Here is a 22,206-nt window from a genome sequence, read left to right as displayed (position 1 = left end):
TCAGCTACAGACTGACAGAAATGTCCATACGTCAGCTACAGACTGACAGAAATGTCCGTACGTCAGCTACAGACAGACAGAAATGTCCGTACGTCAGCTACAGACTGACAGAATTGTCCGTACGTCAGCTACAGACAGACAGAAATGTCCATACGTCAGCTACAGACTGACAGAAATGTCCATACGTCAGCTACAGACTGACAGAAATGTCCGTACGTCAGCTACAAACTGACAGAAATGTCCATACGTCAGCTACAGACTGACAGAAATGTCCATACGTCAGCTACAGACTGACAGAAATGTCCATACGTCAGCTACAGACTGACAGAAATGTCCGTACGTCAGCTACAAACTGACAGAAATGTCCATACGTCAGCTACAGACTGACAGAAATGTCCATACGTCAGCTACAGACTGACAGAAATGTCCATACGTCAGCTACAAACTGACAGAAATGTCCATACGTCAGCTACAAACTGACAGAAATGACCATACGTCAGCTACAGACTGACAGAAATGTCCGTACGTCAGCTACAGACAGACAGAAATGTCCGTACGTCAGCTACAGACTGACAGAAATGTCCGTACGTCAGCTACAGACTGACAGAAATGTCCGTACGTCAGCTACAGACTGACAGAAATGTCTGTACGTCAGCTACAAACTGGCAGAAATGCCCGTACGTCAGCTACAGACAGACAGAAATGTCCATACGTCAGCTACAGACTGACAGAAATGTCCATTCGTCAGCTACAGACTGACAGAAATGTCCGTACGTCAGCTACAGACAGACAGAAATGTCCGTACTTCAGCTACAGACTGACAGAAATGTACATACGTCAGCTACAGACTGACAGAAATGTCCGTACGTCAGCTACAGACAGACAGAAATGTCCGTACGTCAGCTACAGATAGAAATGTCCGTACGTCAGCTACAGACAGACAGAAATGTCCATACGTCAGCTACAGACTGACAGAAATGTCCATACGTCAGCTACAGACAGACAGAAATGTCCGTACGTCAGCTACAGATAGAAATGTCCGTACGTCAGCTACAGACAGACAGAAATGTCCATACGTCAGCTACAAACTGACAGAAATGTCCAAACGTCAGCTACAGACTGACAGAAATGTCCGTACGTCAGCTACAAACTGACAGAAATGTCCATACGTCAGCTACAGACTGACAGAAATGTCCGTACGTCAGCTACAGACTGACAGAAATGTCCGTACGTCAGCTACAGACTGACAGAAATGTCCGTACGTCAGCTACAAACTGACAGAAATGTCCATACGTCAGCTACAGACTGACAGAAATGTCCATACGTCAGCTACAGACAGAAATGTCCGTACGTCAGCTACAGACTGACAGAAATGTCCGTACGTCAGCTACAGACTGACAGAAATGTCCGTACGTCAGCTACAGATAGAAATGTCCGTACGTCAGCTACAGACAGACAGAAATGCCCGTACGTCAGCTACAGACTGACAGAAATGTCCGTACGTCAGCTACAGACAGACAGAAATGTCTGTACGTCAGCTACAGACTGACAGAAATGTCCATACGTCAGCTACAGACTGACAGAAATGTCCGTACGTCAGCTACAGATAGAAATGTCCGTACGTCAGCTACAGACAGACAGAAATGCCCGTACGTCAGCTACAGACAGACAGAAATGTCCATACGTCAGCTACAGACTGACAGAAATGTCCATTCGTCAGCTACAGACTTACAGAAATGTCCATACGTCAGCTACAGACTGACAGAATTGTCCGTACGTCAGCTACAGACAGACAATGTCCGTACGTCAGCTACAGACTGGCAGAAATGTCCGTACGTCAGCTACAAACTGACAGAAATGTCCGTACGTCAGCTACAAACTGACAGAAATGACCATACGTCAGCTACAGACAGACAGAAATGTCCGTACGTCAGCTACAGACTGACAAAAATGTCCATACGTCAGCTACAGACTGACAGAAATGTCCGTACGTCAGCTACAGACAGACAGAAATGTCCGTACGTCAGCTACAGATAGAAATGTCCGTACGTCAGCTACAGACAGACAGAAATGTCCATACGTCAGCTACAGACTGACAGAAATGTCCATACGTCAGCTACAGACTGACAGAAATGTCCGTACGTCAGCTACAGACAGACAGAAATGTCCGTACGTCAGCTACAGACTGACAGAATTGTCCGTACGTCAGCTACAGACAGACAATGTCCGCACGTCAGCTACAGACTGACAGAAATGTCCGTACGTCAGCTACAGACTGACAGAAATGTCCGTACGTCAGCTACAAACTGACAGAAATGACCGTATGTCAGCTACAAACTGACAGAAATGACCATATGTCAGCTACAGACTGACAGAAATGTCCGTACGTCAGCTACAGACAGACAGAAATGTCCGTACTTCAGCTACAGACTGACAGAAATGTCCATACGTCAGCTACAGACTGACAGAAATGTCCGTACGTCAGCTACAGACAGACAGAAATGTCCGTACGTCAGCTACAGATAGAAATGTCCGTACGTCAGCTACAGACAGACAGAAATGTCCATACGTCAGCTACAGACTGACAGAAATGTCCATACGTCAGCTACAGACTGACAGAAATGTCCGTACGTCAGCTACAAACTGACAGAAATGTCCATACGTCAGCTACAGACTGACAGAAATGTCCATACGTCAGCTACAGACTGACAGAAATGTCCATACGTCAGCTACAAACTGACAGAAATGTCCATACGTCAGCTACAGACAGACAGAAATGTCCGTACGTCAGCTACAGATAGAAATGTCCGTACGTCAGCTACAGACAGACAGAAATGCCCGTACGTCAGCTACAGACTGACAGAAATGCCCGTACGTCAGCTACAGATAGAAATGTCCGTACGTCAGCTACAGACAGACAGAAATGTCCGTACGTCAGCTACAGACAGACAGAAATGTCCGTACGTCAGCTACAGACAGACAGAAATGTCCGTACGTCAGCTACAGACTGACAGAAATGTCCGTACGTCAGCTACAGACTGACAGAAATGTCCATACGTCAGCTACAGACTGACAGAAATGTCCATACGTCAGCTACAGACTGACAGAAATGTCCATACGTCAGCTACAGACTGACAGAAATGTCCATACGTCAGCTACAGATAGAAATGTCCGTACGTCAGCTACAGATAGAAATGTCCGTACGTCAGCTACAGACAGACAGAAATGCCCGTACGTCAGCTACAGACTGACAGAAATGTCCGTACGTCAGCTACAGACTGACAGAAATGTCCATTCGTCAGCTACAGACTGACAGAAATGTCCATACGTCAGCTACAAACTGACAGAAATGTCCATACGTCAGCTACAGACTGACAGAAATGTCCGTACGTCAGCTACAAACTGACAGAAATGTCCATACGTCAGCTACAGACTGACAGAAATGTCCATACGTCAGCTACAGACTGACAGAAATGTCCGTACGTCAGCTACAAACTGACAGAAATGTCCATACATCATCTACAGACTGACAGAAATGTCCATACATCAGCTACAGACAGACAGAAATGTCCGTACGTCAGCTACAGACAGACAGAAATGTCCGTACGTCAGCTACAGACAGACAGAAATGTCCATACGTCAGCTACAGACTGACAGAAATGTCCATACGTCAGCTACAGACTGACAGAAATGTCCATACGTCAGCTACAGACTGACAGAAATGTCCATACGTCAGCTACAGACAGACAGAAATGTCCGTACGTCAGCTACAGACTGACAGAAATGTCCGTACGTCAGCTACAGACTGACAGAAATGTCCGTACGTCAGCTACAGACTGACAGAAATGTCCGTACGTCAGCTACAGACTGACAGAAATGTCCGTACGTCAGCTACAGACTGACAGAAATGTCCGTACGTCAGCTACAAACTGACAGAAATGTCCGTACGTCAGCTACAAACTGACAGAAATGTCCATACGTCAGCTACAGACTGACAGAAATGTCCATACGTCAGCTACAGACTGACAGAAATGTCCATACGTCAGCTACAGACTGACAGAAATGTCCATACATCAGCTACAGACTGACAGAAATGTCCATACGCCAGCTACAAACTGACAGAAATGTCCGTACGTCAGCTACAGACTGACAGAAATGTCCGTACGTCAGCTACAGACTGACAGAAATGTCCATACGTCAGCTACAGATAGAAATGTCCGTACGTCAGCTACAGACTGACAGAAATGTCCATACGTCAGCTACAGATAGAAATGTCCGTACGTCAGCTACAAACTGACAGAAATGTCCGTACGTCAGCTACATAGCAGGAAAATGAATGAGAGGTGAAAAATGAGACCCCCTGTCCTTCTTGTCTCTTATTCTGAAATGGTGCCACTTTTTTAGCCATCTTTCCTCTTGTTTATGGAGTTTAGGGCCTTTTCTGTATTGATATAAATACTATCAGTAGATCTAACAGTAGCTAAGAGCAGAGATACATATACCATCTGATCCAGGGAGATAAACACTAGGCCCTATGGCAGTAGCAGCTCTGTATGACGTGAACCACTGTTGTTTGGTGGTGGAGAGCGTGCGAGATCGGCAGCCTCTAAAGCTCTTCAGACAGAGACACTCAAAGCACATACAGCCCCAGATCAGCCAAGTACTTCAGCGCTGCTTAAGTGTGAGCAAGCACTGATGATGATATGAGTAAATGACCTTTAGCACATTGGAGAGAAGAGAGTACTACTAGCCTATTTCTTTCCCTCCCTCGCTCCCTATACAATCCTCCTCTGTTCATTCAGCTCACACTGTCAGCGCTGCGAGAGATGAGGACTATGGAGAGATAGGGGGCATCAGCTGGGAATCCTTCCACATATGAGATGTTCTGAGTGGGCAGGACTGGCCAGGAGAGATCCCTGCTGTGGTCTAGCCTCCAGACGGCCTGTTGCAACAGGAGAGGAAGAGGACATGAGGAAGTGGGTCAGGCTAAGCTTGATGTACTCAAGCAGAAAGCCCACACACTGCCTAGAGGGGCTAAAAGCAACCAACCTCCGCACTGTCTGATGGGATGACTAGTGTGCGTGCGTGGTTGTGTGTCATACTGTGTGACACAGGTGTCTTAGGAATTGGTGAGCGGGCACAGGGCTGCCGTGATGTTGGGAAGAGAGGAGGGAGAGAGTTCATACACCCTTCTCTGCTTCCTATTTCAACTGGGTTCGGAAATGGATTAGTGGAGGAAGGAATACCCCTTTTCACACCCCCCTCTGACATGCCTAAACAGGGAGCCCTGAAGTTCCACATTCTCCACACGCCTCGTCCCCACACGCCTCGTCCCATCCCATAGTCAGCCTAAGCCAGTGCTATGTCTCTCTGGGGCTAGGACTTAGGCCCGTTGTAAAAATGGTTATAAGTAGTCCCGTTGTAAAATAAATATCAGTAGGCCCGTTGTAAAATGGTTATAAGTAGTCCCGTTGTAAAATAAATATCAGTAGGCCCGTTGTAAAATCAATATCAGCAGTCGCGTTGTAAAATCAATATCAGTAGTCCCGTTGTAAAATCAATATCAGTAGTCCCGTTGTAAAATCAATATCAGTAGTCCCGTTGTAAAATCAATATCAGTAGTCCCGCTGTAAAATAAATATCAGCAGTCCCGCTGTAAAATCAATATCAGCAGTCCCGCTGTAAAATCAATATCAGCAGTCCCGTTGTAAAATCAATATCAGCAGTCGCGTTGTAAAATCAATATCAGCAGTCGCGTTGTAAAATCAATATCAGCAGTCCCGCTGTAAAATCAATATCAGTAGTCCGTTGTAAAATCAATATCAGTAGTCCCGTTGTAAAATCAATATCAGTAGTCCCGTTGTAAAATCAATATCAGTAGTCCCGTTGTAAAATCAATATCAGTAGTCCCGTTGTAAAATCAATATCAGTAGTCCCGTTGTAAAATCAATATCAGTAGTCCCGTTGTAAAATCAATATCAGTAGTCCCGTTGTAAAATTAATATCAGTAGTCCCGTTGTAAAATCAATATCAGTAGTCCGTTGTAAAATCAATATCAGTAGTCCCGTTGTAAAATCAATATCAGTAGTCCCGTTGTAAAATCAATATCAGTAGTCCGTTGTAAAATCAATATCAGTAGTCCCGTTGTAAAATCAATATCAGTAGTCCGTTGTAAAATCAATATCAGTAGGCCCGTTGTAAAATCAATATCAGTAGTCCGTTGTAAAACCAATATCAGTAGTCCGTTGTAAAACCAATATCAGTAGTCCCGTTGTAAAATCAATATCAGTAGTCCCGTTGTAAAATCAATATTAGTAGTCCCGCTGTAAAATCAATATCAGTAGTCCGTTGTAAAACCAATATCAGTAGTCCGTTGTAAAATAAATATCAGTAGTCCCGTTGTAAAATAAATATCAATATAAAATGTAAAGAAAGCAATCCAATGGTATTTGTTGCCTAGACTTTACTGCAAATGACACTCAAGTCTTGATAATACACTAATATTGCAGTTAGCCATGAGAGCCATTATAATAGAATGCTTGTGACCACCCACACCCACCCACCCACCCACCCACACACACACACACACACACCCACACAGCACTTGGGAGAAAAAACCCCATCTTAAAGCAGAAATAGAATGAAAAACAGGCATTCTATTTTTGCTATATTAGTGGCCACTATAGTAGACATCGATCAAGTGAACAAGGCTACATATGTGCAAAAATAGCATTCACTGAGTAAAAAAATATAATAATCCCCCTCACTAACACAAGTGTTACTGTCAATTTCAACACAACAAAAGCAATATATTTGGGCTACACTGCACATTATTACATTGTACACTTTCTGCCTGTGGACACCTGTTCTACAATGTGCCAGCAGAGCATGATACCCTTTGTTGGCATAATTGATCTCTTTCAGGCAGAGAGTACACCTGGCATACCCCTTTTTATCCACTGTATTGAAGAAGTGAGAAAGAGGGAAGTGTGTGGTGTTCCTTTCACCTCTACAGTGGCATCCAGCTTAAACCAGGCCCAGCTCCAGCTACACTTGATCCCTGAATCCACTTGTTCACCAAGCAACGCCTCATTTTCACCTAATTCTCTTGTTCTGAAAATTAACCACCTACTGTAGAGAAAACATTAGTTCAGAGATAGTAGTTAAGTTTGTTAGCTAATTAACATTTCACACAGATTGCCAGGTTCCAGAAAGCAACTAACGTGTTATAACTTGAGGAATGGCAAGGAGTCGTATACCAGTTAACTAACCCCATTCCAACCGCGACATTCAAACGAGGCTGCAAAGAAAACTAATGGGACTGTAGCGACTGTGTTGACATCAGAATCTGGGGTGTGAACTACGTTTCTATTCAAGCGTTGACCGACATGGTAATGGCTCTATAGTATTGGAGAAAAGTTTAAAAAATCTCTCTGCACCAGGTGTAGCACTTCTCTGATCATTTAAAAACAAGAAATGGACAGTGACGGGGGTAAGGGGGATACCTACTAATTTTTTGCGTTGTTACTGCAAGCGATCATGACTTTCAAAGCCGCTGTTTACTTCTGAAGATCACTTTAGCACCGCCCTAAAAACCCAATTCAAATTCTACACAAACCTTCAAAAAGGTATGTAATGACACATTATATAAACTCTTTATAGTGTTTTATTTACATTTTAGAGGCAATAAGTTGGACAGATGGAGTGAAAAAAAAGCAGTTTTCCCACACGACATCTCTCCTTCTCACTATCACGCATTAGTTTCGCTGGAAAGGGAAGAAATTGTGCTTTACAGTTGATCTGGAAGTATTACGTTTTTAGGGCGCTAAAATAAGGTCAATTGTACGGACCAAGGCGATGTACAAAACTGAGTGAGTTTACGTTAATACTATAGCGAATTGGTTAGGTTACTAACGTTAGGTTATTAACATCAGATTATTATTATTTATTTTTTTACTTTATTATCCTCAATTATTTGATCGGTTAAGTTGGCCAATGTTGCTCAACATTTCTCTGGCTAACTAACGGAGAATTCAATCCAGCTAGCAAGATACTTAATAATGCTAACAACTTGTTCCACCACACTTTCTCCCTCGTTATGTAAACGATTAGCTGAGCCTTGGATACAGCCAGTATTGCTACAAATGTGCATCACTCGTTCGATTAGAGCCAGTAGTGATCCAAAGCCCCCCTCTCAAACTTTTCTCATCGAATCTACACAAATCATGTAGGTCACCCATTTTGGATCAAAACGGCAAATTTCGCCGGAAGGTGACTAGTTTGCATTCCTGATGAAGGTAGTGCTCACAGGCACTCCAACTTACTCCGACAGTTGAACTTGAGGCACGGAAGACTGTTTTACGCTTATATCTGTATAGCAGATGCAGTAGCTTATCTGACAGGTATAAAGAAATTAATGGCAGTGTCATATCATGCAGGCAGCATATCTCCCTCTCTCTGGGGCTAGGACTTAGCTTCTCTTCCATACCATAACATAACATATACACACAAATATAAATAAAACACACACAGTACCAGCCAAAAGTTTGGACTGTGACGACCCTCACACTCTGTCTGCCGTATTCTCTCTCTTTGTTCTTGTTTCCTTATTAGGATGCCGGTGGGTGGAGTTGGAAGGGTCGTCAGCTAAATGGGAAGCACCTGAGCTCGGGTGTGTCCCAGGATAAATAGACCTCTTCCACAGTCATTGGGGAGACTCTCTCCATGCAGACACCTTGTTGTTTTTGGTTATGCTAGTTGTGGTAGCTAATAAATATATATTTTTGATACTCCTTGTCTCCACGTTGTCTCCCTTTTGTTGCGAACTCTGAGCTGGTTCGTAACAGGACACACCTATTCATTCAAAGAGTTCTCTTTATTTTTACTACTTTCTAGAGTAACAGTGAAGACATCAAAACTATGAAATAACTCATGTCGAAACCAAAAAAGTGTTAAACAAATAACAATATGTTTTATATTTGGCAATCTTCAAAACAGCCACCCTTTGCCTTGATGACAGCTTTGCACACTCTGGGCATTCTGTCAACCAGCTTCATGAGGTAGTCACCTGGAATGCATTTCAATTAACAGGTGTGCCTTGTTATAAGTTAATTTGTGGAATTTCTTTCCTTCTAAATGCATTTCAGACAATCAGTTGTGTTAGCCATATTTGGTAAAGACCAAGCCCATATTATGGCAAGAACAGCTCAAATAAGCAGAGAAACGACAGTCCATCATTACTTTAAGACATGAAGGCCAGTCAATCTGGAAAATTTCAAGAACTTAGAAAGTTTTTTCAAGTGCAGTAACAAAAACCATCAAGCGCTATGAGAAAACTGGCTCTCATGAGGACTGCAACAGGAAAGACCCAGAGTTACCTCTGCTGCAGAGGATATTCATTAGAGTTAACTGCACCTCAGATTGCAGCTGTTCAGAAGAGACTGCATGAATCAGGCCTTCTTGGTCAAATTGCTGCAAAGAAACCACTACTAAAGGACACCAATAAGAACAAGAGACTTGCTTGGGCCAAGAAACACGAGCAATGGACATTAGACCGGTGGAAATCCGTCCTTTGATTTGATGAGTCCAAATTTGAGATGTTTGGTTCTAACCGCCGTGTCTTTGTGAGACGCAGAGTAGGTGAATGGATGATCTCTGCATGTGTGGTTCCCACCATGAAGCATGGAGGAGGAGGTGTGATTGTGTGGGGGTGCTTTGCTGGTGACACTGTCTGATTTATTTAGAGTTCAAGGCACACTTAACTAGCCTGGCTACCACAGGATTTTGCAGCGATACACCATCCCATCTGGTTTGCGTTTAGTGGGACTATCATTTGTTTTTCAACAGGACAATTACCCAAAACACACCCCAAGGCTGTGTGAGGGCTATTTGACCAAGAAGGAGAGTGATGTAGTGCTGCATCAGATGACCTGGCCTCCACAATCACCCGACCTCAACCCAATTGAGATGGTTTGGGATTAGTTAGACCGCAGAGAGAAGGAAAAGCAGCCAACAAGTGCTCAGCATATGTGGGAACACCTTCAAGACAGTTGGAAAAGCATTTCTCGTGAAGCTGATTGAGAGAATGCCAAGAGTGTGCAAAGCTGTCATCAAGGCAAAGTGTGGCTACTTTGAAGAACACAAAATATATTTTGATTTGTTTAATACTTTTTTGGTTACTACATGATTCCATATTTGTTATTTCATAGTTGTGATGTCTTCACTATTATTCTACAATGTAGAAAATAGTAAAAATAAAGAAAAACCCTTGAATGAGTAGGGGTGTCCAAACTTTTGACTGGTACTGTATATACATTTTATATATGAATATAGTGTATGCCTAAGCCAATAGGCCTATGCATGCAATGCCCTGATGCATTTAATGCTCAAATCTCTGACAGCTGAACAGTGAGGTGGACAATTATTGTGTTAGGAAAGTAAAAAAACTATGAAACAATAGGCTATGGAGTTTTGCATATGCTACTGATCAAAACACAAAAAATAGTAATTAGTTATAGGCTGTTTTTAAGGACACGTAAACGTAAAAAAATCTGTCTGGTTGGTTTTGATCAAAATCTTGCTTTAGTGTGTAGGGCGCTGTCCATGGTGCTGATAGAGTGCAGCGGAGATTTCACGCCAACCTGTCAATTGTCAAAAGTATGAGCTTTTGTTTTTGGTGGTATAGCGTGATACAAGCAGAATTCAAAAGAATTCCAATGCAAGAACCCAAATGATGTATAGCTACTTATCGGTATGTTTCATCATAGAAATAGATCTATTCTATTATGGTTTTCTTGGTAGCCAATTGGTTTTCGTGGTAGATAATGGAACTATCCTTATTGGAAACGTGTTTATGGTAGGCTGGCATTGCTTCACTGATTAGGTGGGTCGAATTTGATTCACAGAAGTATATTGTGCCATATCACAACGTGTTGCTGAACTCATGAGTGGCCTGATGTTCCATGTCTGAAGTGGGCCTATAGGTCTATTTATTTGGCAAGACAGCTGTGCATGGCTGCATCTCACTGTATCTCACTGTAGTAGGCCGTAGGCTGCATCTCACTGAAGTAGGCCGTAGGCTGCATCTCACTGAAGTAGGCCGTAGGCTGCATCTCACTGAAGTAGGCCGTAGGCTGCATCTCACTGTAGTAGGCCGTAGGCTGCATCTCACTGTAGTAGGCCGTAGGCTGCATCTCACTGTAGTAGGCTGTAGGCTGCATCTCACTGTAGTAGGCTGCATCTCACTGTAGTAAGCTGTATCTCACTGTAGTAGGCCGTAGGCTGCATCTCACTGTAGTAGGCTGTAGGCTGCATCTCACTGTAGTAGGCTGCATCTCACTGTAGTAGGCTGCATCTCACTGTAGTAGGCTGCTTCTCACTGAAGTAGGCCGTAGGCTCCATCTCACTGTAGTAGGCCGTGGGCTCCATCTCACTGTAGTAGGCCGTGGGCTCCATCTCACTGTAGTAGGCCGTGGGCTCCATCTCACTGTAGTAGGCCGTGGGCTCCATCTCACTGTAGTAGGCCGTGGGCTCCATCTGACTGTAGTAGGCCGTAGGCTCAATCTCACTGTAGTAGGCCGTAGGCTCAATCTCACTGTAGTAGGCCGTAGACTACATCTCACTGTAGTAGGCCGTAGGCTCCATCTCACTGTAGTGGGCCGTAGACTACATCTCACTGTAGTGGGCCGTAGGCTCCATCTCACTGTAGTAGGGCCGTAGGCTCCATCTCACTGTAGTAGGGCCGTAGGCTCCATCTCACTGTAGTAGGGCCGTAGGCTCCATCTCACTGTAGTAGGACGTAGGCTCCATCTCACTGTAGTAGGACGTAGGCTCCATCTCACTGTAGTAGGCCGTAGGCTCCATCTCACTGTAGTAGGCCGTAGGCTCCATCTCACTGTAGTAGGCCGTAGGCTCCATCTCACTGTAGTAGGCTCCATCTCACTGTAGTAGGCTCCATCTCACTGTAGTAGGCCGTAGGCTCCATCTCACTGTAGTAGGCTCCATCTCACTGTAGTAGGCTGTAGACTACATCTCCATTCACCTTATGTTTACTGCGTTTGTTTACTGTTAATGTAACTAGCCTAAATATAGATTGTGTCATGCCTTTATCGAGCTGAGATTTTGTTGACTTGGCCTACTATTTGGTAGCTCTGTTTTGTTCTGTTCACATTAATTCGTTCGCATTCACAGTTGTGTCGGTATTCTAAGCCAAACTGCTATTCAGTAACCAATGACCCCGGAGTCTCAACATTTTAACCTTGTTTATTGTGGTATTGCGTGATTTAATCAGAATTCAATAATTCCAACGCAAGAACCTCAGCAATAGTTTTACTCCCTCCCTAAATTCAACTGCCCCCTTACCTCCGCATGCTTCGGTTCGGCTGGCGCCTAGACGAACGAGTGTGCTCACATACTCCCTTAAAAGACCTTTGCTTGAGAAAAAGCGGCAACATTACTTTGTCCATCTTGAGATGCCGTAGTCAGTATACACTTCTTCAAAATAGTCAGAATAAATCTAAGACAACAAATTTTTACCAAGGAGATTTTACATCTAACTAAAATAGTATTTGGTGCAGTATTTCTCAAGTGAAAAAATTTGCATAAAATGTCGTCCATCAAAGTCGTCCATCATTGAATGTCAACAAACACTTCATTGAATAATCCCTACTGTTGACCAATGACTGACATAGGGGCGTAGACTTTGGCTACACAACTTCACGTTGCCTCGAGAAAAAAACAGTGTTCATGAACAGCGGAGGGGAAAAAAAATAAAAAATTAAAAATTAAAAAAAAACTCTTGCCAAAGACCAAAATGAACAAAAACGTCATCATTATATACGCATGAACTGTTCCGAATGGTAAGCATGCAGAGCTTTTAGTCACTTTATCCTGGTGCCGGGTCTGCTGCAGGACAACAAAGTGGGTGTGTGTATGTGCACGTACACTCAGTGTACAAAACATTAAGAACACCTGCTCTTTCCATGACAGACAGACCAAGTGAATCCAGGTGAAAGCTATGAACCCTTATCGATGTCACTTGTTAAATCAATACAGGGCGGCATGTAGCCTAGTGGTTAAGAGCGCTGGGCAAGTAATCGAAAGGTTGCTAGTTCGAATCGCCGAACCGACTAGGTGAACAATCTGTCGATGTGCCGTTGAGCAAGACGCTTAACCCTAACTGCTCCTGTAAGTCGCTCTGGATAACAGCATCTGTTAAATGACAACAACAAAGTCAAATCAAATCAGTAGATGAAGGGGAGGAGACAGGTTAAAATAAGGATTTTAAAGCATTGAGACATGGAGTGAGACATGGAGTGAGACATGGAGTGAGACATGGAGTGAGACATGGAGTGAGACATGGAGTGTGACATGTGGAAGATGAATGGGCAAGACAAAATATTGAAATGCCTCTGAACGGGGTGTGGTAGTAGGCGCCAGGTGCACCGGTTTGTGTCAGAACTGCAACGCTGCAGGGTTTTTCCTGCTCAACAGTTTCCCGTGTGTATCAAGAGTGGTCTACCACCCAAAGGACATCCAGCCAACTGTGGGAAGCATTGTAGTCAACATTGCTGTGGAACGCTTGGCACGTAGTAGGGCTGGGCGATAAATCAATATCAATAATTAGAGGTAATTACTTACCTCAATAACGATATAAAAATGTTTAGATTCATTTTCGATAATGTCGATATAGAATAATTAGGTACAGCAGTCCATTTCACCTCTGACGCAGCAGGAACGTGCGGAGAAGTGACAAAATGCACGTGGAGAAGTATACGCCCACTAAAAACCACTTAGCACCTCGAGTGATGGAGTAGCCACTGTTAACCACGAAAAATTAGGGATGTAGGCCAAAACAGTGGCAGTGATAGCCATGGAGAAAGAGCAGCTTCCAACGAAGAAATTCTTGATTAAAAGGGTTAAACTGTTTCAGTAATTTGGAAGTGGTTTGGCTTTTTGAAGTCCGACAAAGAGCAGAGCAATGTCCGGTGCAAATTGTGCCGTAGACAGGTAGCTACGAAGTCTGGTAATACGACATCTTTTTCAACATCTGAAGCAAAATCACTCTTTGGAACATGCAGGAAGTTTGAGCCACGGTATTGATAAACGCCCCTCAAGCACCTGCCAATCTAGGGATGTTTGCCCAAAGCAGTCAACACTGACAGCGCTTATGACAAGCAAACACTGACAAGCAAACATCGAAAAGACGTCACAAATGCTAATATGCATTGCATTGCTAAGGACATGCTACCAATTAGCACAGTCAAAAAGGAAGGTTTCAAGAGGCTTATCAATTTCATTGAGCCCAGGTACGTGCTCCCTGGCCACAAACATGGAACAATTTTCCTTCAAGTATAATTTTATGTGTAGCTCACATCATTTAAAAAAAATGTAACCTTTATTTAACTAGGCAAGTCAGTTAAGAACAACTTTTTATTTACAATGACGGCCTATCGGGAACAGTGGGTTAACTGCCTTGTACAGGGGTAGAATGACACATTTTTACCTTGTCAGCTCGGTGATTCGATCTAGCAGCCTTTCGGTTACTGGCCCAATGCTCTAACCAGTTTGTTCAGGCATTCTTGAGTTTGAAGCAGATATGCACCTTTTAAACATTATTTGATTAATATTGTGATAATTATCTTTATCGAATGAAAAAAAAAATTATTACGATATCTATATATGTGCCATGACGCCCAGCCCTACGTTGTAGATTCCAAGGCCCCGGCGAATTGAGGCTGTTCTGAGGGCAAAGGGGGGGTGCAACTCAACTCATGTTATGTACAGTCAGAGTATGTGTGCACTCAATGTGGACCCAAATCAAGTAAATGACTGATTATCCAAAGACAGAGTGGAGATGGTAACATTTCCTGAGCAAAAGGCACAAAGTGAATTAGTGGTTATGCACCTATATCAGCACTTGCTGCCAAGATATTTGCAGGCAGGGACCCACCTGTACTGCTGTGTGGCTCAGCTTTGGTTGCAGTGAGGCCTATAGTGACTGTCAAACTACTGCTAGCTAGCCTTCCCTGTAGCTCAGTTGGTAGAGCATGGTGTTTGCAACGCCAGGGTTGTGGGTTCGATTCCCACGGGGGGCCAGCACAGAAAAAAAAAATGTTTGAAATGTATGCATTCACTACTGTAAGTCGCTCTGGATAAGAGCGTCTGCTAAATGACTAAAATGTAAAAATGTAGCGGGTTTTCAGATCTCCCACCAGTCTGTCTGACACAGACTATTACTCACACACTGCTGTGCCCCAATTAGCCTCATCACCACAGCTGAGGTGACTGCACAGGCCATGATGGGCACACACACAAACAAACAAACTGGGGTCCTCAGACACTCTTTCCCACCTGCCAGGTTAAACGGAGCAGCAAAGTTTTATTAGGCTCGATGGCGCACGGCGTGTTTTCAAAACATGGCATTACGCCACTCTGTGCTATGTAATTACACGATGGACTCAACCACCTCAATCATGGAGCCTCTCTTCTCTCCACGCAAGCCTAGCAGCACACCTGGGTCTCTCGGTTCACACACTGCTAAATGGCTGAGCCGAAGAGGCAGTGATTACGAAGTTAAATAAATAGGGCTAATGTGGCTAGCGCTAAATATTGTAAATGTTGCTAGCGCTAAATATTGTAAATGTTGCTAGCGCTAAATATTGTAAATGTTGCTGCTACTTTTCACATGACACAGATGGACAAGGCCACCGACTAGTAGTTTGAGACTCCCCAAACAAAACTGACCAAGAACAAGCGAAATCAATGGTTTTCAGTTTATATTTTTTTGGAATAGCCTAACCAAAATTTAAACCAAAAAGTTTCTGAAGTTGGTGGATGTACAGATGGGTGAAACAGTGAGACAACTCAGGGTTGAGAGCCTAGGCCCATGCAGTCTAGTCTGGGCAGGCTGTAGAGAGCTGTGGCTAGTGGCCTCCTCTGGCTGGCTGGGTCCACCCTAGACTTCAGCACAGCAAATGAGCACCTTCACAAAAGCCACACTACACAAAAAACCTAGGGAGGAATATCCCCAGCACTTCATTCCTGCCAGCACTTCTATTTTTCTTTACATAGAAGCTCTAAAACAGGATGGCTTTGACAGGCTGGTCTTTGAGAGGAAAATAACACAAGAGCCAGGTTTGTCCATCTATCCCCCCCAAAAAAAACAAATGCAAGCATGGATACATTTAGCGCAAGAATAAAAAGGCCTGCTGAGGTGCAATGGTGAAGTATTTTTCCTTTGGCTTTATATTTAAGTCATTTAGCAGAAACTTTTCCAAAGCAATTTACAGGAGCATAGTCGGCTAGGGGATTCGAACCAGTGACATTTATATTACTGGCCCAACGCACTTAACCGCTAGGCTACCTGCCTCACTTGTCAGGTCAAATAAAACCATTCAACAACCATTTTATATAGATAGCAAAAACCTTCCAATATGAAACACGGTCAGTCAGAGTTTCAAATCAAATCTAGTTTTATTTGTCACGTGAGCCAAATACAACGGGTGTAGAATTTACCATGAAAGGCTTGCTTAAGAGCCCTTCCCCCAAAAAAGTATGTAAAAATAGTCAAACAAGGAAGAATCAAGCTATATACAGTACCAGATCAATGTGCAGTGAGTTTATCTTGTGTTCAGTACCGCCAAACTCTTGAAACTGAAACATAATTTAACCATACACGTCACTGTAGTTGTCAAATGACAGCAATCCCTGTTGATGCGACCATGTGTGTTGGTTTACCTGGCGGTTCTTTATCTAGTTCTCCCTGTAAAGAGGACTCTGTATCTTCAGAAGAGCCTTGGCTCTTCCAGCTTAAGTTTCCCATCCAGGAGACCTGAAGTCCTCTGATCAGACACTTGGTCCAGGTCGTCCAGTTTGATTCAACTGTGAGCTTGTTCTGTCCAACCACTGCTTGCAGTCACCTCAATGGAATGTAGGCAACCTAGGCTAGATGATGATCACCAACCAATTTACAGAGTAGAAATCATTTCACAACTGTTGTTTACAGTCAAGCCACCGCTGTGTGATGAACTCCACAGTTCATTTAGAATGTGAATTGGCCAATCTTCTGTCTATGACTGTCAGTCATATTAATCAGTCACTGAACTGGCGTCCCATGACTCTGCTTGACTCAGACCACATAACATGGGCGGAAATATCAAAAATAGAACAGGCTTAACGATGATCTGGATCAAAAGTGTCCTCCAATCACAAGAGGTTGAAGAATAATCTAGTTAAAGTCTTGAGAAATATGTCCGCAGTCACGTACTCTCGTCTCCTTCAGCAGTGTTTCTCAATAAACAAGTCAGGACAATCATCACCAAGGTAAGCTAGTCCATGACCGTCTGTATCAGTGACGTCCAGAGAAGGCTTGATTGAATATTGATTGACATTTAGACCACAGGGGTCGCAAGGACCGGGTCCATGATGTAAACACAGGTGATCAAATCACATGCCCTGCTGCATCAGATGACAGAACACCCCGGAGAACCAGGAAGTCACTGGAACAAGGGTGGATGCTGGATGTTGCACAACCCCTTTGAGAAGTCACTTCAGTGCTAAAAGTTTCTGTACAAGAGTGGTTCCATAAAGAGAAGACGGTTGTAACTCCTGGAAACATTTATTATAGGGCTCCACAACTGATGCCAGCAATGCAACAGTGAGTGTGTCCTTCAGTAGCTACTAGAAAACATTTTGGTCATGAAAATGTTCTGTTGGAGAAAGACTGCTTTCCTCCAATGTAGTATTCAGCTCCGCATCGCTCTCCTCCATCCATTTGTTTGTCTCAACCTTTGTTGGTAACTCCATTCCCACCAGGCCTCCAGTCTCCACCCTCTCGGTCTCCCTCAACACACTTGTGCGCTCCTAAACACATAATTATAGCCCATGTAGGTCTATAACGTAAATGCAAGTCTCATTCCAAGGGTGAGTAAAAATACTTCATTTCCACCAAACCTCAACATTGCAGCACCAGGGCTTATAGACGAGGACTCTGTTAGTCAGCAACATGTACATGAACCCTGTGAGACACCTTATAGTCATAACCAGAGCTTCAAAATACATGACTCTGGTCATAACAATAACAGATACTCTGTACCCTGTTTGTTTGTAGAACACTAGAGATGGGAGAATACTGTCTGTGTCTGTCTATATAGTGCAGCAAAGAGGCAAAAGATCTGTGATTGCATTAAAAAAAAATCAGTCTGCAGTCGCTGTGCTACCTGCTCCTCCAGACGACTTGTGGTCTGGCCTGTAAGGCGCACGCATGCACGCACGCACACACGCACGCACACACGCACCTACCTACCTGGGGGGTAAGGCAGGCAGAGTGGATAAAATAAGGAACTGATGTTCCGCTGAGGCCGGCTACTCCATTGGCTCTGTCCAATCAGAAAGAAGTCACTGAGCTAATTATAAAGCCTGTGGGGGTAGTGGTGGATGAGGCAGACATATGAGCAATATGTTTGGAATATCAAATCGCAATAAACTCACATTATCGAATCGCAGTACATATCATATTGGCACCTAAGTATCATGATAATATCGTATGGTGAAGTCGCTGGCAATTCCCAGTCCTACTACCCACTCATATCAGCTGTCTCTATGGGGGAAATAGCCTGAAGCAACCCACTCCTAGATAGAGTCAAACGAACGGTCCAGCCCAATGCTGCTCACCACCCCCACCTAGTCTATGATAAACCGGACCCGAACTACAAGTCTCTTTATACGGTGAAGGATGTTGAAATCCCTTGCTGGCCTATTTCACTGTTCCCCTCCACCCCAGGGATGATAGTAAAAAACTAAAAATATAGCCTTGAGAACAACTGTCACAGCAACAAACATTTACAGGTGCAAGAAGGAAAAATCAACAAGCCGTCACACACACACAGCTTGTAGTAGTACAATGGATCCCCATTCATTCGAAAGCACTTCAATACAGCCTTGAGGACCCCTTTCCTTCATCAGTTTACGCTAAATTCTTCTGAGTGCTAAGACAAGTTAAGTTTTATTGTCACGTGCACCAGTACAGTGCAATGCATTTCTTGCTCGCTCTTTGCCAACAATGAAGTACTGCATTAAAAAAAAAGTTGAGTACAACAAAAACACAAGAAATATAAAAAAGTAGAACACAACAAACACACACACAGTTAATTCATCCTCCACCCAGTTAATTTTCTCACTGTGGGAAGAAAACACTTGGATGTGAGATTGGCTTCCGGCTGTTGTTAGCTTTTGGGCGACACCAGAGGCACAGCATTTGTTACTGTTGAAACCCTCCTAGTGAACGGGTGGTGTGTGTGTGTGTGTGTGTGTAAGATTGGGTTGCAGTCAGGACAGCCACCCTCTGGATGCCATCCCTAGTGCCTTCAGCAGACAAAAGAACATTTCCAAACAGGTGATGGTGTTTCTCCCCACTGGGCCTGAGACAGCAGCAGAACACTGTGACCATGACAAAAACGGAGCGTGTTGATGTGGCCTGTGACATCAGTGCAAATACCAGTGACAACGAATCTGTCGGAATAATAATAATAAGCGAGATAGAAATGTACACAAGCACAGACGCACGCAGATCAGGCACACAGCCTACTTAGCCTAAGGGGGAACTCAAATGTAAACAGAAACATCAAACTACCCCAGTGTCATATGTAAGCACACACTCTTCCTATCTGCTTCAGTTCAAGTATTGCCCTGTCTGTCAAGGAATTGGTTAAATGATCTCCTCTTAACCATGAGACGGAACTATCTGAAGTTTCCTTAGAGCCCACGCAACATAAACCCTTCCTTTAAATTCTCTCTCTCTCAAACAAAACATACGCTTAGTTTTCTCCAGCTCTGCTACACACACAGTCCTTATGCCACTGGTGTGCATCTGCCTCCATTGTTTTCATGGTGCACGGGCCAGGCCTAGTCCCCGTTTCCAGCATAGTCTGTTGCCCCTGGGGGGGGGGGGGGGGGGGGCATACAGTGTCTGGGATCGATGGGCACACGTGGAACAGAAAGTGAGGCTCAAACAGGTGACCCGGTAAACACGAGCAGGTAGCAAAAGCCCAAGAGACCAGCCAGACCACTTACGGCATTCACTCATAGGACAGAAAACAATGACTATACTTTATTTGTGGGCAAAACGCTACCTTTATAGTCATATATCTCTCTGTGTGCGCACATCATGGCAGCTCAGCCAATCCATGGCTACTGCCATAACAACTAATTGATCAACAATCGGAAACTTTAAGTCTGTTTGGAGTACTCTCTCCATGGACAACACTCACACCTCCGCCCAGTGAGCTGCAGGCATCACCGCCCAAGGTTGAGAGGCGAAACCGGGAGACAACTGGAGGGGTGGGATACTAGTAGGGAAATAGTTTCAAAAGTGGCGTCAGACCCCCATCTGTTTACATCCCATTGCACTGAACACCTTGTGTATTGATATGCTTTATATTGCATACTGTTAACGTTTTCATCCCAATGTGGATATACCGTCAATAGTGTGCCAGACACCGCTGCCACAAATGTAATCGCAAAGCAGATATGCCACGTTCACAATGGAAAGTCAATCTGACAACACAGGGAGCGTGTGATATTACTCCGATTTGATTGAAACCCCAGTTACAGCTGGTGGGTTAAATTGAGCGCTAAAGTTACTGAGCCAGCTTGCAGGGTAATTGGCTACCACACGAGACACGCTTGCCAGCTGTGTGGTCCCAATGTTTTTATCATCCATCCAGGCAGCGGATTACCACCGTTTTCTTCAACGGGCTAAACTAACCTTAGGTATGAAACATCTGAAAAGGAGAACGGGTAAATTGATGAAGCTGAGAACTAATGTTTACAGTCATTACTTCGACTACTTAGCCAAATATAAACTTACTGCTTAAGATAAGGAAAAGAGTTCGCACTGGCTAGCTGGAATGTTGGCTAACTAGCTAGCTTTTCTACGCCGCTATCCCGACTCACATCTTTAGCACCGAACACCCGTTTGTTCGACTGGATAAGACAGAAGACCAATCTCCTGCACACAAGCACGGCTAGCAAAAAGCTTGTCCTATGTGTGCCGGACAACATTTGAAGACCTCTGAACGAGACTCTCAAACCGGGCCTACCCATCCCCAATGTGTGATATCCCAGTACCTGACTTTGTGCAGGGGTCTGATGAGGCTGGGCTGCTTACCTTGCTTACTCTCTATTTTCCCCGACATGTCGTAACCAGCAGTGATTTCACTCGCTGTAAAAAAAAAAAAATCACTTAACGAGCCAGAAACCAACGCGTCTCCCTCGATTATTCCTGTAATCTTTGCTCACATGTGTCAGTAAGATGAATTCGCTGCAGGTACGAGACCAGATTTGTGGCACACACATCGATGTGTGAAACTGTTTCTGTCGGTCTCCAAGCAGTTTTCACTGAGCGGAGAGTCCAACACAGGAGCGCTACCTTGACCCCGCGCGTCCTCGGCATGATGCACAACTGCACGGAATTAGCTACGTCATTCTTTCAACGAGAAGGATTTCAGTGGAAAGTGCCCCCTGTGGCAACAATCTGTGAAGCATTTTGGGCTGGTCAGAGCTGACCAATACAATATAACAACACTCCGACCAAATACAATAGGCGTATACATTTGTATTTAGGTTAATTTGAAATCTTTAGAAAGTCAACCTTGGCTGTATATATAACTGTTGTCAGAGTGCCCTCTACTGGATATTTTGTAAAGTCTAAGTATTATGTATTATAAATCATAAAATATACTGTATGTGGTTTCTCAGTGTCTGTCAACCCTGGTGGTCCTAACACACAATCATATGCCTACTTAAAGGACATAATCCTGGTTTAGTGCATAAATTAAAGCACTCACAAAGCAGTCTGGCATATTATGAAGTAGTCAGTGTGAGGATGCCCTTATCTTCTTGTTCTGAATCATTTATATGACTGGCAGAGTGGATCTGCGTTCCATCCTGTCAGTGTTGAGTGATCTGGGTCATCCTTTACCCACCCGCTGATCTCCTGAGGGGCCAGGGAAGAAGAATGGAGTGGAATCTTGGACCTCAAGCTGAGAGGTTGACATGGACATGACTCAAGCTTTTCTCTCAAATCTTCGGCATTTCTGGTATATCACTGTTGAGTTATAGTACATTGTCCTATCAATGTGTGGTGCCAATCGTAATTGCAGCAGATATATTTGCAATGTGAGAAGAGTGTACTAAGTCACAGGCAGC

The 22,206-nt window shown here is 43.9% G+C and overlaps 1 protein-coding gene across 6 annotated transcripts in view; it reads right to left on the bottom strand.

Moving 5' to 3' along the window:
* rapgef1b (Rap guanine nucleotide exchange factor (GEF) 1b) overlaps positions 1-21,697 on the bottom strand; it is an 87,704-nt gene extending 66,007 nt beyond the window's left edge. For 4 of the 6 annotated variants that reach the window (XM_029710074.1, XM_029710077.1, XM_029710076.1 and 1 more), the window contains exon 1: positions 21,167-21,693. In XM_029710074.1, the coding sequence (XP_029565934.1) occupies positions 21,167-21,194 (28 nt within the window). In that variant the 5' untranslated portion in view covers positions 21,195-21,693. Of the gene's footprint in view, positions 1-21,166 lie in introns of all 6 variants that reach the window. The other 2 variants (XM_029710078.1, XM_029710075.1) reach the window with 2 other exon arrangements.
* Between the last annotated feature and the right edge of the window lie 509 nt (positions 21,698-22,206).

Source organism: Salmo trutta, chromosome 23 (assembly GCF_901001165.1).
Source record: "Salmo trutta chromosome 23, fSalTru1.1, whole genome shotgun sequence".
Classification (NCBI taxonomy): domain Eukaryota; kingdom Metazoa; phylum Chordata; class Actinopteri; order Salmoniformes; family Salmonidae; genus Salmo; species Salmo trutta.
Note: the sequence above shows the minus strand (reverse complement) of the source record. Positions and strands in the feature narration are given on the sequence as shown.